Below are 13,365 nucleotides of genomic sequence, written 5' to 3'. Positions count from 1 at the left end.
AGATTACAAATATAGTTGATAAGAATTGAGTAAATAATCTTGAATAGGATCTCAAAGTTTCTTAGAGTTTCTACATAAGTAGGAATGAAAAAGTTTTGTGCAAGAACCAAGAAAGCTAGCTAATTTTCTGTCTTAGCTTAGAGTTTTAAATTGTAATGTGTTGTAATGTTGCATCGAAACAACTGTGCATTATAATGTATATACTTGTACAAAATAACGGCCTTGGTTTTAGAGAGTGGGTTATTGCTGCTTGATTAAGCTTGGTCCTGACTTATAGTTGTGATATTATGTTTATTTGGGAATCTTGGGATGGTTGCTACATAAAAGTTATTTATATTTATTTATTTATTTATTTTATTCTGATATGATAACATGATAATACATCACATCACTTTTATCTTACAATTGATTTATACCTTTTGCTTATGCATGTATGAAGGAGCATGTTTGGTAATCTGTAGAATGTAAATTTTCTAGGATTAAAAGTATGTAACCTGTGTTTGTACATATTTCGATTAGCCAAGATTTAGTGTATGTAATTGGCATACATTAGAGCACTCGACAAATGTCTTTGCTGCATTATGTATTTATGTTGTATTAGTATCTTGTCAATTTGGATACGATGAGCACTTTGTAGCTATAGGCTTGAACTTAAGCTTAACTGATGTCTGATGTCTGATGTAACTGAGCCTGTTAGTATCTTAATCTAATTTGAAGGCCGTTAACCAAAAAATAATAATAAATTTGGATGAGCATTAATTTGATATCATCTGATGAGGATATTTACAAAGAACTAACATTTTGTTATGTAGAATGCTGAAGATAATGAGTATCCACAAGGAGTTGATCCAACCTTGGAGTTCTTGATAACATCTCAAGATATAACAGCCACAGGGGCTCCGGCTACATTGTTGATGAGAAGGAATTTGCAGTGTCAGTACTTCTACCAAGGCTGGCAAACGCAAAATGGTTATATTGGAGAAAAAGGTTAGTCTATTCAAACTTGCGGATTGTAATGTGCCCCCAATATATTGTAATGCCCCCATTATATTGTAATGCCCCCAATATATTGTAATGTGCTCCCATTATATTGTAATGTGCCCCCATTATATTGTAATGCCCCCATTATATTTTGGATCATTCTTAATCATTCTGGCTGTAAATGTAATATGTGGATGTGATTGTGATTGCATAATTTTTCATATGTTTATTTGATTTTTTTTTTATTTTATTGTAGCCTCAAAATATTTTCATCTTAAAACTAAAGCAAGCTATACCTTACATATTAGGATATTAGTAACTACTGTTTAAATGTGTATTATTTTTGTTATATTGAGATCAACATTTAAACTACAACATCAATGTCGTCCATAATTTAGTTGATTTCAGTGAACATCAGAAAAAAAAAAAAAAAAAAAAAAAAAAAAAAAAAAAAAGAGCTTTAACTCATAAATATGGGGTTTGATGTCATATATATCTTGTATAAATCAATATTATGTCTGCATTGAGTGCCTCCAAATAAATGAGGCCCTATTAGCCCTTTTGGTGTACATGACTGTAATTACTAAGGGCTCATATGTAACTTTGTAAATTATGTCACACAGAAAAGTCCATGGTAATGAAATCAATTTTGTGGTTTTTTGTCTCAGGCATTGGGTTCAAAAGCGTGTTTCTACTGACAGCTCATCCCTATATCTTCAGTAATGGCTATCAAATCCGTTTCAGTGAAGTACCATGTCCTCAATGTGATGTTGCCTACATAGTACCTGAGTGGGTTGAATATTTATACCTCAGTGGCTGATATCCAGCAAGTGTATGGCAGTAATAGAGCCCTTCCGACTACTACACTGATACTGCCTTTGAAGGGTGATAAAGCTTTCAAGTCTCCATCCTGAGTTACTCTTGTTTCTCTCAAAAATCAAGCGTCTTTCAGTGAAAGAGCACAGTGAGGATCCAAAATTTAACACCATACGAGCTGTTTCCATTTCCTCTGAAAGGGATTTGAAGTCAAAGAAGAATATTGATGCTGAGTCATATATAGTTCATTTGATGGCGGAAGAGGAAGGTAGTCCTGACAGTGAAGGTGAATGTGGCTATTATATGTGGAGGCAGAAGTTTCGTGTCAAGGATGAAAACAAGTTTGAAAAGAGGAAGGAACTCGAGGAGTGGTCTATTACATTGGCCTTTCCATTTGGCAAGCGTCTGAATAGAGGAATGATATCTCCTGGAATCTATGCATATCTTCCGACTGAGACAGTTACAAATTTGCCTTTCATAATTCAGGCAGATTTCCTTCTTCCATCATCTCGTGAGACTATTTTGTGGGATGACATATGGAACCAAGGGATTCTAGACTGCATTCCTTCTGCTTTTGTCAATGCATTTGTTGCTCTTGTCAAGACGAGGGAAGATGCGCCTACCTCTTCTCTGGCATCCATGTTTGCTTTCTTGCCAGTTAAAGAAGCGTGTCACCCAAAGTTAGATGCAATCAGGAATTCAATCAAAGAGAGACTGCTTCTGGAAAATATTATTCCATCTGAGTCGCATTCTGACCAGAAGATTTTCCATAAACCTCTAGAAGTTGCCCGGTTGAACCAATCTTTCTGGCAGATATTGTTGAAGGCAAAGCAGAAAGGGATGAAATTGCACAATCTATCATATCTAGGAAAGCAATATTGCATTCTTCTTTTGATGATGACAGGTACAACGATGCGCTTAGCTTCCTTGGTTTGAAGCCTGTTGACAAAAGAGTGGTACCCAAAGTGCATCCAGAGTTGTAATCTTGTCGTGGGAGTTGGGGTGGACATTTATATAGAGTTGCTTAGATTTCTTGCACGGAATTGTGCATCTAATTTATATTTTGCTAACACCGATATGAGAGGGGCATACCCTCACTGAAGTATGTAGGTGCTTCAGGGGATGAATCTCTTCTTAGCATAAATGAAGCAGCTAGTCAGGCAAGTGGTCTATGTTTGTGTCGATCCCAGGATGCACGATATATTTCATGGATGATAGCCTGGAGCGAAGAATTCAAATTTGAGTCAGGACTACGATTCTTACCTGAGAAATTGCAAATTGCCATCTTAAGTGTGGATGATGTACTGCGCTGGTTAAAGGACTATTTGAATGTCATTACTTTTCGCATGGATGAGTTTGCACTCAAGCTTCGCAACTCACTTGGAAACAATTGCAGAATGGTATATGCTTTTGCACATTTTCTACATCACTCATTTTCCAAAGGATTTTTGGGTAACTAGAGTTGCGACATTTAAGTGCTGCAATGCCACTTGTGAACAGTTCTGGAGGAGTATCTGTGCATTCTGCGTGATATGCTGGTTATTTTGCTCCAGAGAAGGAGCTGATGAAGTTCCTCATAAAGTATTTTGGTGCTTCTGATATTCCTGATGTAAGTCCTCCAGATGCTGCCTTTCCTACTGTATATGGGCCATTGACAAAAGAAAATGTTTTCTTGCTTTTGAATGCCTGATAACAGTGATAAGTTTCTGAATTGCATTTAGAGTGGAAGCTGGTTGGTAACAATGAGCGGTCATCCTGTTTACAAACCTCCTAATCAATCATTTTTTCGAGTTCATCATGGGGGAGTCTGTTGCAGAATGGCTCCGAAATGGTTGATATTCCCTTGGTTGATCAGCACTTCTATAACTACAAGTTGAATGAGTATCAGGAGGAGCTAAAAGCAATAGGGGTGATGTTCGATTATGGTCAAGCATGTAAATTCATCGGGAATCATCTCATGGCTCTGGCTACTGGTTCAAATCTGACTAGAACCAAGGTTATTGCGCTGCTTAAATTTATACAATATCTGAGAGAAAATGTTGTTAGTGGATGTGATTGTCAACGCCAAAAAAATGTGAGATGGGTAAAGACCTCGTGTGGTGAAAGATCCCCGGTTGAAACTCTTCTCTTCGATAAAAGCTGGACATCTGCTTCAGTATTCAGTCAGATTCCCTTTCTTGATGAAGAGTATTATGGGTGCAGTATTCACGAATACAAGACTGAGCTTGAACTACTTGGTATTACTGTGGGTTTCAAAGGAAAGCATCAGATTGTGCTTAATCATCTTAAATCTTCAGTAAGCTGGAGCACTCTAATGCCTGGCCATCTCATTTTTGTGCTCAAGTGCATAAAAACTTGTGACTACAATGAAAAATTCTGCATGCTTGCGCACAAGTGTTGGCTTCAAGTATCCCCGTGAATGTTACTTATTTGATTGTGAATGGGGATGTATCTTACAGATATTTGAGGGTTTCCCATACATTGATGGAAGCTTATATGGGGACAAAATATTCAAGTACAAAGAAGCATTGCAGAAAATTGGAGTGGTGGTTGATTTCGATGGTGCAACTAAGGCATTTTCTGTAGAGTTTAAGCAACGAGCAACAATTCAACAGATTACTGCAGATAATATTCTCAATTTCCTTTTGTGTTGTTAAAAGTTGAAGGGTACACAGTTCACCCTTCATGCTGATCTCAGAGCATGTATTTGAGATTCTAAATGGTTAAGAACTCGCCTTGGTGACTACAGGTCACCCAAGGATTGCATTTTGTATGATTCAGATTGGCATCCAATCTCTGGGATTACGTTGCTTCCTTATATTGATGACAGGGAGAGCTGCTATGGGAAAGGCATGGACTTAAATTTTTCCAGTCGGAAATCTTTGTAAAATACGGTATGCATTATTTCATTCAACTTAGCTTAGACTTTTGTCAAGAGTTCTCACTTGTTAAGTTGTTAAGCTTTTTAGGGTGCAACTGCGATGGTCAACGACATTATGCTTCTTGATATGCACCTTTTTTCCGGGGAGGGCAATCATGCTTGACTTTTTTATTCCAGTCCTTGCCATGCTATTGGTAAGACCTCCCAACTTTTGTATTAAACTGATTGCTGAAAGATTTAGATGCACATTTCTAGTTCCTAATAATTGATCTCTTCTGGATTTTGTTCTGGTGGGAATTTTGCTAGCATTGTCGGCTTTATTCAGGGTTATGATTTCTTTAAATCATGCTCCCTCAGAAATTTTAACTTGAAGCTGACATTAGTTGCAGCATTGCAGTCTTGCAGAACAGTTTTAGATATGTCTTGAGTAGTTGGTGAAAAACAAAATGGATTGACACACCAATTGGCCCACCTGGCTACCATTTTAGTTTTATCCTGAATCTCTAATTTAGACTGGACCTGCCCAGGGGCCATGTATATCTACTTACGTGCATCCATGTCTGATTTGATCGAATATGTTCATATGTGGGGAATTTTACAAAGATCATTTATAATGATTTATACAAATGATAATGCACAAACATGATAGTAAAACTATAAATTAAAAGCTCTTTCCTGAAGGCATCAAATGTTAATGGGTGGGATTTGTACAAAGACGATATCTAATTAATGCTGATGAGAAAATAGAATTTCAAATGTTTTCTCTACTGAGTATTTGAAGATTGGACAGGCCTCTTTGCCTTCCTGATTTCATATTTGCAAATGGGCAATTCTATATCTAATTTGTTTACGTCTTCTAGCTCAACGTGTCAAATGTTATTCCTCGTCGTTTGTAGATTTTCTGTTCATTTTTGCATTGTTCTTGCTTGTTCGTATCAGTTGTAACTAGGGCAAAATTTTAAGATTGCAAGGATCCTGACCCTGTCTCTTTCTTGCTTCGACTGTCTGTGTGTTCTGGAGCTCATGGTCCTATATTGTCAACCGGTCTTTGCCAATGCAGTTGTGTTTGTACGGTTTCATCTTCAATCTAAAAAGTTTATGTATAAAACCTTTATTATCAGTTCTTACAATATATTATATACTAGATTGAGTGCATTAGATGTTTTGAATTCCGATGCTATTTCCATTATTACAGTCTTGTTTAGCAATTTCCGCTGTCTGCTTGTAATTGCTGCTTTTTTAGATTTATCTACTTGTAAGTTGTAACTATGTTAAAGTCTCTTGTTGAGTGAATTATAATTGCAATGTTTTTTACTGTTCTTCTACTGCTTCTGCACCCCTGAATCTTACGCCTTGCATGCAGATTTCAGTGGACACCTTTAAAAGCGGACTTATACACATGCTGCTAACTAAGCTCTGCGCTCAGCCACATTGGCTTCGATCATATTTTATACAACATGATTGGTCTCTTCTTCTTTAGCAGTCGCGTAACAGTGATGGCTCTGTATTCTTGTTAACATCATTGCCTCTTTTATAAAGTTCTGAAGTGATCGCGCTTAATTTAATGCATATGCTCTTACTACAGGCAGCTCGTCTTGGTCAGCACCTCAGCATTCATCCACATATAACTGTCTTCCTTTTGTTCTATATTGAAACATGGTTGCTTCTCACATGTTGCACTGAAATGGTATTTTCAGGGAAATCGTTCTCAGACTCAGGCTTTTTAGTAAACTATGTTATCGCAATTTCTATTATTTTCGTGGCCAAAGAAGAATAGGCAGTATGACCGTTCCTAAAATCTTATGGTCTCAATGTTATTTTAATCGTGTTGATGGTTTTATAAGCTACTCTGCTTTAGATTAAGCATACATACTACAAAGTATAATACAGAGTAAATCAACATCTCAACTAAGAGTTATTTCAAAGAATGTATTGTATTCCTGTGAAATCAAGTGTATATTAAGCTTATTCAAAGAATATTTGCCTACTGTCACTTCGGAAAGGGTGGGGAGACTGGAGAAATAGACCGTAGGGATAGAATTGAAGTTTATGTAAGAAATTGTAGAATTATCTCTCTGTTCTTGTCAACCCAACTGACTACAGGGCTATATGCAGTGAAAAAGTCCAAGCAATTAGAGAACTAAACATAAACTTAAAACAAGAAAAATAATACGAAGCGCACTGTATATACAGTCGGAATAACATAACATAACATGGACCTTATGGTAAATGACAAGCCCCAAAAGAAAAGAACTCGCTTACATCTGATGAGAAACGATTAACATCTTTGCGAGTGGATCATAGATATGCTTATCAACCCTTATGGAGGTCACATGTTTTTCCTTCACAAATCCACTATTTAAGTATTTTTAAAGTTAACTTCACACCTTGGGGCACTATACTTTTAAGTTTTGCAGCTTGATCCTGCACACTAATGTGTTCTGAGAGTAGACCAAACAAAGGCTTAAGCTCAACAATCACATCTTTGAGCATGATGGAGTTCTCAATCACATAAGTAGCAAACTCAAGATCAATTGGAAGTCCGAGATCGTTATAAAGCTCTAGTGTCTTCAAGCTTTTGAGGGGGCGCCTATTTCGTTTTATTATCTTCCTACGATGCTTTCCATGATAAGCGGAAAACTGCATATAAGAAAAACTCCATCAAAGCCAGCTCCAGCAAAAATCTTAAGCATGAACAACAAATGGCTAAACTCATTAATTGCAACTATTTGACTCACTATTCATACACTAAGTTTGACCACATAATATTATTAACATTAAATAAATAAATGTTATCACGTAAAATTTTGGTGGATTAGTATCAATGTATATTTTCAAATATATCAATGTATTATAATCTTTACTATTCTCTCTATCACACATTAGTCGCAACAAGTTAGCTAGCATAAGGATTTAGGCAGTTCAACTGACTTAGATTTTATTTTTGTAGTTAGTAGATTTTGGGTCATTTGCTTTATAAGTATGTAAATTGGGGTTTCTTCTTTTTTAATGTATTTTTGAAAGTAATGTATGTGAGAAAAATAACAAATAACATGTAAGACCATTCCATTTAAGAAATTGTATAAATAATGTGAGACGGACAAATAAAGAATATGTTGCAAGAAATGTGGAACGGAGGGAGTAATACATAATTATCAAAGTTATGCGTTGTCAAATGTGAAATTCAGAATTAGGCTTCCTTAGAGTCTTTTTTCAAAACAGATAGAGTTCATGGGTTGCAAAGAAGTTGTCATATGCTGGAAGGCTCCAATTGGTTAAGGTAATTTTGTTTAGTCATCAAACCTACTGGAGCCAAATTTTCCTTTAGCCTAAAAAGGTAGTTCGAGTGATATAAAGATTTGCAGAACTTACTGTGATACTTTGAACTCTAGGCTTAGGATGCAATGTGCAAGCCAAAGGTGGCAGGTGGATGGAATATATAAGATGTGCATAAGTGTTATAAAGCAGCTGACAAAACTTTTATGGACCCTTTCCCATAAAAAAGACAGTTTATGGGACAGGTGGGTTGATGCCTATTATACAAAGGGTAGGGATACCTTTCACATCTCTGTTCCTATTCTGTGGAAGGCTCTGCAAGACAGAATGGCTAGCTACCAAAGATAGGCTCATGAAGTGGAGGATAATCTCAAATCCAACTTGCTCTTTGTGTGGAATGGATTTAGAAAGCGTTCAACATCTCTTTTTCTCTTGCACTTTCTCTGTTGATGTTCGGAAGATGCACTTAAAACTTTTTTAAATGACCAGATCTGTTGGCTCTTTTGAGACTGAAACTCAAAACCCAGTGAAAATGGCAAAGAAAACTCAAAGTCTACCTTTGAAAGGGATTACGAATGTGCTAGCTAAGTTTGTGATTAACGACAATTAACAACAACGAAGACGGAAAAACAAGCAATAAACGAGACAAGGAGAATTTACCGTGGGAAACCCGAGAACCGGGAGAAAAACCCACCAATCCACTATGGAGTAACAATTTGATGAAAAACAATGTAGATTACAAGCTTCAATCACCATTAAAGCTCCCACCCCAAGCTCACCCTCTCAAACACTCAAACCCTAAGTGTTTGGGCATTTCATGAGGCTTTCTCTCTCTACATCTTTCCCTTCATCTCATCATCACTCTACAATGACAATACAAGAGTATATATAGTGCTAGAAGATCAACGGCTAAGATTACATCCCGAGCGAAATAAAAGAAATCGCGTCGCTGAACAGGGGCTCGATGGTTCGACCGAACCTTCCTAGAGTTTGGTCGAACATAAGGTGGTTCGGTCGAACATCTTCCTTGGTTCGACTGAACCTGCTCTAGAAATCAAAAGGCTACACATTCTGCCTCAATTACTCAGAAGCTACTAGGTTCGACCGAACCTTTCATGAGTTCGGTCGAACTCCCTCACTGCGCAGACAGCTCTTCTTAAAACAGTCATAACTCCCTCGATTCTTAACCAAATCGAGCTTATGACCAGGCGTTGGAAAGCTCTTGAGACGAGCTATCACCTCCAACTTGAATCATCTCAATATCACTTCTAGATCTTGAGATATGCCCATTTGAAGTCAGCCCTTTGACATCCACCATTGCTTTACACCAAGCAATAGCCCATAGCTTAATCTCCTAAGCTATGCACCCCCTTAGCCTTCTTGAAACCGTTCTCCACACTCTCAAACCCAACAACCTTAATCTTTTTGCTGAAACTGTCTATGGGTTATGGATTGAGGGAATGATAAAACTTTTAGAACAAGGGTGAAGGGTGCTAATCAACTCTACAAAGTATTCTGTTTAAGGCTACCTACACATGCAAAGCTGCTGACAGGGACCTCCTTCTTATGTAGTTGGTGCTTTTATAGTCATTTAATTCATGTGTAGTTTCTATTGGTGGTGTTTGGTGTATTGTCAGGCTTATGCACATGAAGAGTGGGTGGTTTCAACCGTTCCTAGAAGTTGGGAAACTATTCATACTGATGCCATTTTGTAAAGACTGACTTCTTGTTTCCTTTTATTTGGCGGTTATTTTTCTAGCATTGCCAGCTAAAACTTATTTGCCAAAAATAAAAAAAATGTGAAAGTCAAAATGTAGCAATATCAAACAAACAGAGGAAGTATTTCATTTGAGAAAGAACAGAATGGTGCTTACCTTTAGAGTCAATCTTTCTAGTAGTGGAGATGCCTCAATCAAGTCTGCCCATCCAAGGAGGCTTTGTTCACAGAACGCAGTGACATGGAGTTCTAGATGCTTGAGGTTTGTCATGGCAGGCGGGTTCTTAATCCCTAAATTAAACTACAATAGAAAACATCAGCAAACCAAACACATACATTAGAAAAAGGCATCAATCAAATATCATGGAATACCTTGACACAGAAAGTAAGCGATATACTACTCCCGATGCACAATCCGATCGTCCAACTCAAATACTCCAACTGCGAAAAGTACTTTGAAAGGGAGTCAAAAGCACATGCCACAATGTCTCTTGTACAACGTATATTACCAAGTGACAACTTCGAAAGCAAAGAAGCATTTCTAATATGTAGCTCAACAGGGTTGCCATGATGTGTAAATGACAAAAGTTTTGGGGCCAAAATATCAATGGTTCTCAAACGGGGACAGTAAGATACCTCTAAGTGTTTTAGCTGCAGAGGTAAACCAAAAGCTCTTATATATTTTAAAGGCCGTGAATTATTTATGCACAAATTCTCAAGGACCATGCAGGAACTAAGAAGGCAATCAATATCATTTGTAGTTACGTAGACGCAAGTGAGAGACAAAGAACGTAGGGAAGACTTAAAGACGGATAAATTATGAGGCTGATCAAGAGACATACGCCATCTAGGAAGCGAAGATTTGTAACATCCAGTGGGTGTTGTGAAGTTCAGTTCAAGCCTTTTCACATGTTTTGCTACAGCAAAAACCAGCCATTTATTTATATCAGATTGACAACGTTTGTTCAAATCAAAAGTCACCCTCAACTCATCTACATATTTACCAAGATGAGCTTCCACAACTCGATTCACCCACCTCAAAAAGCTTGATCTTTCTTGGGAAACAAAATCATCATCTTCGAACATCCTCTCCATTGCGGAGAAATCTTCAAAGATCAAGACAGGGAAACATCGCCACAAGTAATTCCATCTATGTGAAAGAACACTAGTTCTTGCGGCTTCCTTCAATGTTAAGAAGGACATGATAAAAAACAGAAGATCATCTGGCAATTGACTCAGTAGATCGTTTGCTTCAGAACACTGAGTTAACATATGAAACGCAAATCATGTTATCATATTTTGTAGCAAATTTTAGTGAATTTACATCAATGGCAGGGGCAGATTCATTAATTAAGCCCCGTAGACGAGCAGCACATCCCCATTTTTAATAAGATTGACCAGATAATTTTTAAAGGGAAACTGAATCTACTTTCGCCCTCCAAATATTGTAAAAAATGCCAAAAAAAAAAAGGATAGAACTTCAAAATAGTAAAATGGCCAACATGATGTAAAAATTGCATCCCTGTTTTAAAAAATCTGTCTCTGCCATTGATGAGTGGATCACAAGGAAATAAAATCATACGACATACCTGATGCTTGCAAGATTGAAGGGCAGGCCAAGTCCTCTCCACCATAATGCTTCCCGGCCAATACAAACTAGACAACACCAAATCTCTTCAAGGTTGTTTAGTATCCCTACCAAAGTGGATTTCAATCTATTCTTCAAAAAGACCCACATTACAAGTGAGTTATGTAAATTTCCACAAATCACAATAATAGCCAAAGCGATAAGCATTTTGCTGAAAAGAGACAAGTAAAAATGGGGGTGGATATTACAAGTAAATCAAAAATAAAAAATAGAAAGAAAAATTTAGGTGTGAATCCACCAAACTGATCAATTTTAGCCAAAAAGCTCACTTAAGGACTGAATTAAAAGCCTCCATAGCCCACGGAACAGCGGAAATTTCTGCACAATCTTATCTTGAAAGGCCAAATCGGCCAACTTTAACTCAAATAACACCACTGGCAGACCCCCTTATTACCCAAGTAAAAGCTAAATGGCTTATTAGAGCAAGAGCAAAGAAGAAAGATTGGAACTTTAGCAGAAAACTCAACAATTTTAGATCAAATATAACCCTAAATACCAAATGCAACTATTTGACTAAGTAGAGCAAGAGGGAAGCAGAAAGATAAAAAATTTATCAGAAAACTTAACAATTTTAGATCAAATATAAACCCCAAATACCCAAATACAAGCTAATTGACTGAGTAGAGCAACAGAGAAGCAGAAAGATCAAAACTTTATCAGAAAACTCAATAATTTAGATCAAATATAAACCCTAATTACAAGCTGATTTACTAAGTAGAGCAAAAGGGAAGCAGAAAGATTAAAACTTTATCAGAAAACTATACAATGTAAGAAAATATAAACCGTAATTACCCAAATTGGCCAAATACAAGCCAATTGACTAAGTAGAGAAAGAGGGAAGCAGAAAAGATTAAAACTTTATCAGAAAACTCAACAATTTTAAATCAAATATAAACCCTAATTACCCAAGTAAAAGCTTGGCTGAACAGAGCAAGAGGAAGCACAAAGATCAAAACTTTATCAGAAAATTTAACAATTCTAGATCAAATATAAACTCTAATTAACCCAAATACAAGATAATTCGAAAAAAAAAAAAAAAAACAACCGAAGTCGTCATGAAATAGTATGAATTGGTTCTGAGATAGAGAAAGAAGTCTTACCTGACAGAAGACAGAGAAGCACAGAAGACAACAACAAGGTGCTGTTTGGTGGAGGAGGGAGATTGTTTGTCCAAGTAAATAAATAACCCCTCACAGCGAAGACTGAAGTTTTGATCTGTCGAAGAGAGAGAACTCAGAGAAGGCTGAAGGCAAGCAGGCGAACACCTGTCGGCCGTCGGCGGAGTGCGGCCAACGTCGATCTGAAAGCGGCGCCGGTCCTTGAATGAGAGTGAGAGTCGCCACTAGAACGCGGGATGTTATAATTATAACTAAATATATGCGCGGAGTTTAATATGACCCTTGTTATAATTTTTATATATATATATAGAGAGAGAGCGCAAAGGAAGTATTTTCCTATCTATAATATTATTGCACTACAGATTAAAACTAGGTTAAGTCTCGTGCCATGCATGGTAATAATTAAACTTTATAACAAAAATTATAAAGAATGATGTTAATTTAACAATGATTTACCAAAAAAAATATTTGTAACAAAATAATAGTCTGTAATTAAGGATATTGATGGTTAAAGTTGTGTCTCGACAAATGTGCAAATTCAATTATAACATATAAAAAAACGGAGGAGTATAATGTAATAAAATAATTTTGTTTGGTTGTTCTTATAAACGTTATGCATAATTTTAAGATTTATACCTACCAAAATATTTTATTTCTATTTTTTATTAAAATAAATTTTATGTTGGAGGAAAAAAATTGATAATGCTATAATAATCTTGGATAATGATATACGAAGTATTTCAATACCTTAATTTTAATCTATGTTACTATATTTGTAACTAAAAGATTCCTAGTATATAAAATATATTTTAAAAAAATAATAGTAAAAAAATTAATTGAGTATGATTGGATTAAATGTGTTGTCAAAATGGAAATAAGTATTATTGTAGGTTAAAAATTGGAAGTCATTCAAATTTGGCAAAAAAAA

General features: G+C 36.3%; 1 protein-coding gene across 4 annotated transcripts; it reads right to left on the bottom strand.

The window, feature by feature from the left end:
- Positions 1–6,810: 6,810 nt before the first annotated feature.
- LOC145587033 (F-box/FBD/LRR-repeat protein At1g13570-like) lies at positions 6,811–12,688 on the bottom strand. Of its 4 annotated transcripts, none has more exons than XM_081643989.1 (5): positions 12,420–12,688; positions 11,261–11,470; positions 10,044–10,931; positions 9,829–9,972; positions 6,811–7,318 (listed from the first exon to the last, which is right to left on the bottom strand). In XM_081643989.1, the coding sequence occupies exons 2-5, from the start codon at positions 11,303–11,305 to the stop codon at positions 7,034–7,036; spliced, it is 1,362 nt and encodes a 453-aa protein (XP_081500115.1). In that variant the 5' UTR covers positions 11,306–11,470; positions 12,420–12,688; the 3' UTR covers positions 6,811–7,033. The 4 variants fall into 4 exon arrangements, with proteins under 4 accessions (XP_081500115.1, XP_081500114.1, XP_081500116.1 ...); XM_081643988.1 differs by having other exon boundaries at positions 11,261–11,386; XM_081643990.1 differs by having other exon boundaries at positions 11,261–11,366.
- Positions 12,689–13,365: the final 677 nt, after the last annotated feature.

This window comes from Chenopodium album, chromosome 2, assembly GCF_948465745.1.
Source record: "Chenopodium album chromosome 2, dcCheAlbu1.1, whole genome shotgun sequence".
In the NCBI taxonomy this organism is placed as follows: domain Eukaryota; kingdom Viridiplantae; phylum Streptophyta; class Magnoliopsida; order Caryophyllales; family Amaranthaceae; genus Chenopodium; species Chenopodium album.
Note: the sequence above shows the minus strand (reverse complement) of the source record. Positions and strands in the feature narration are given on the sequence as shown.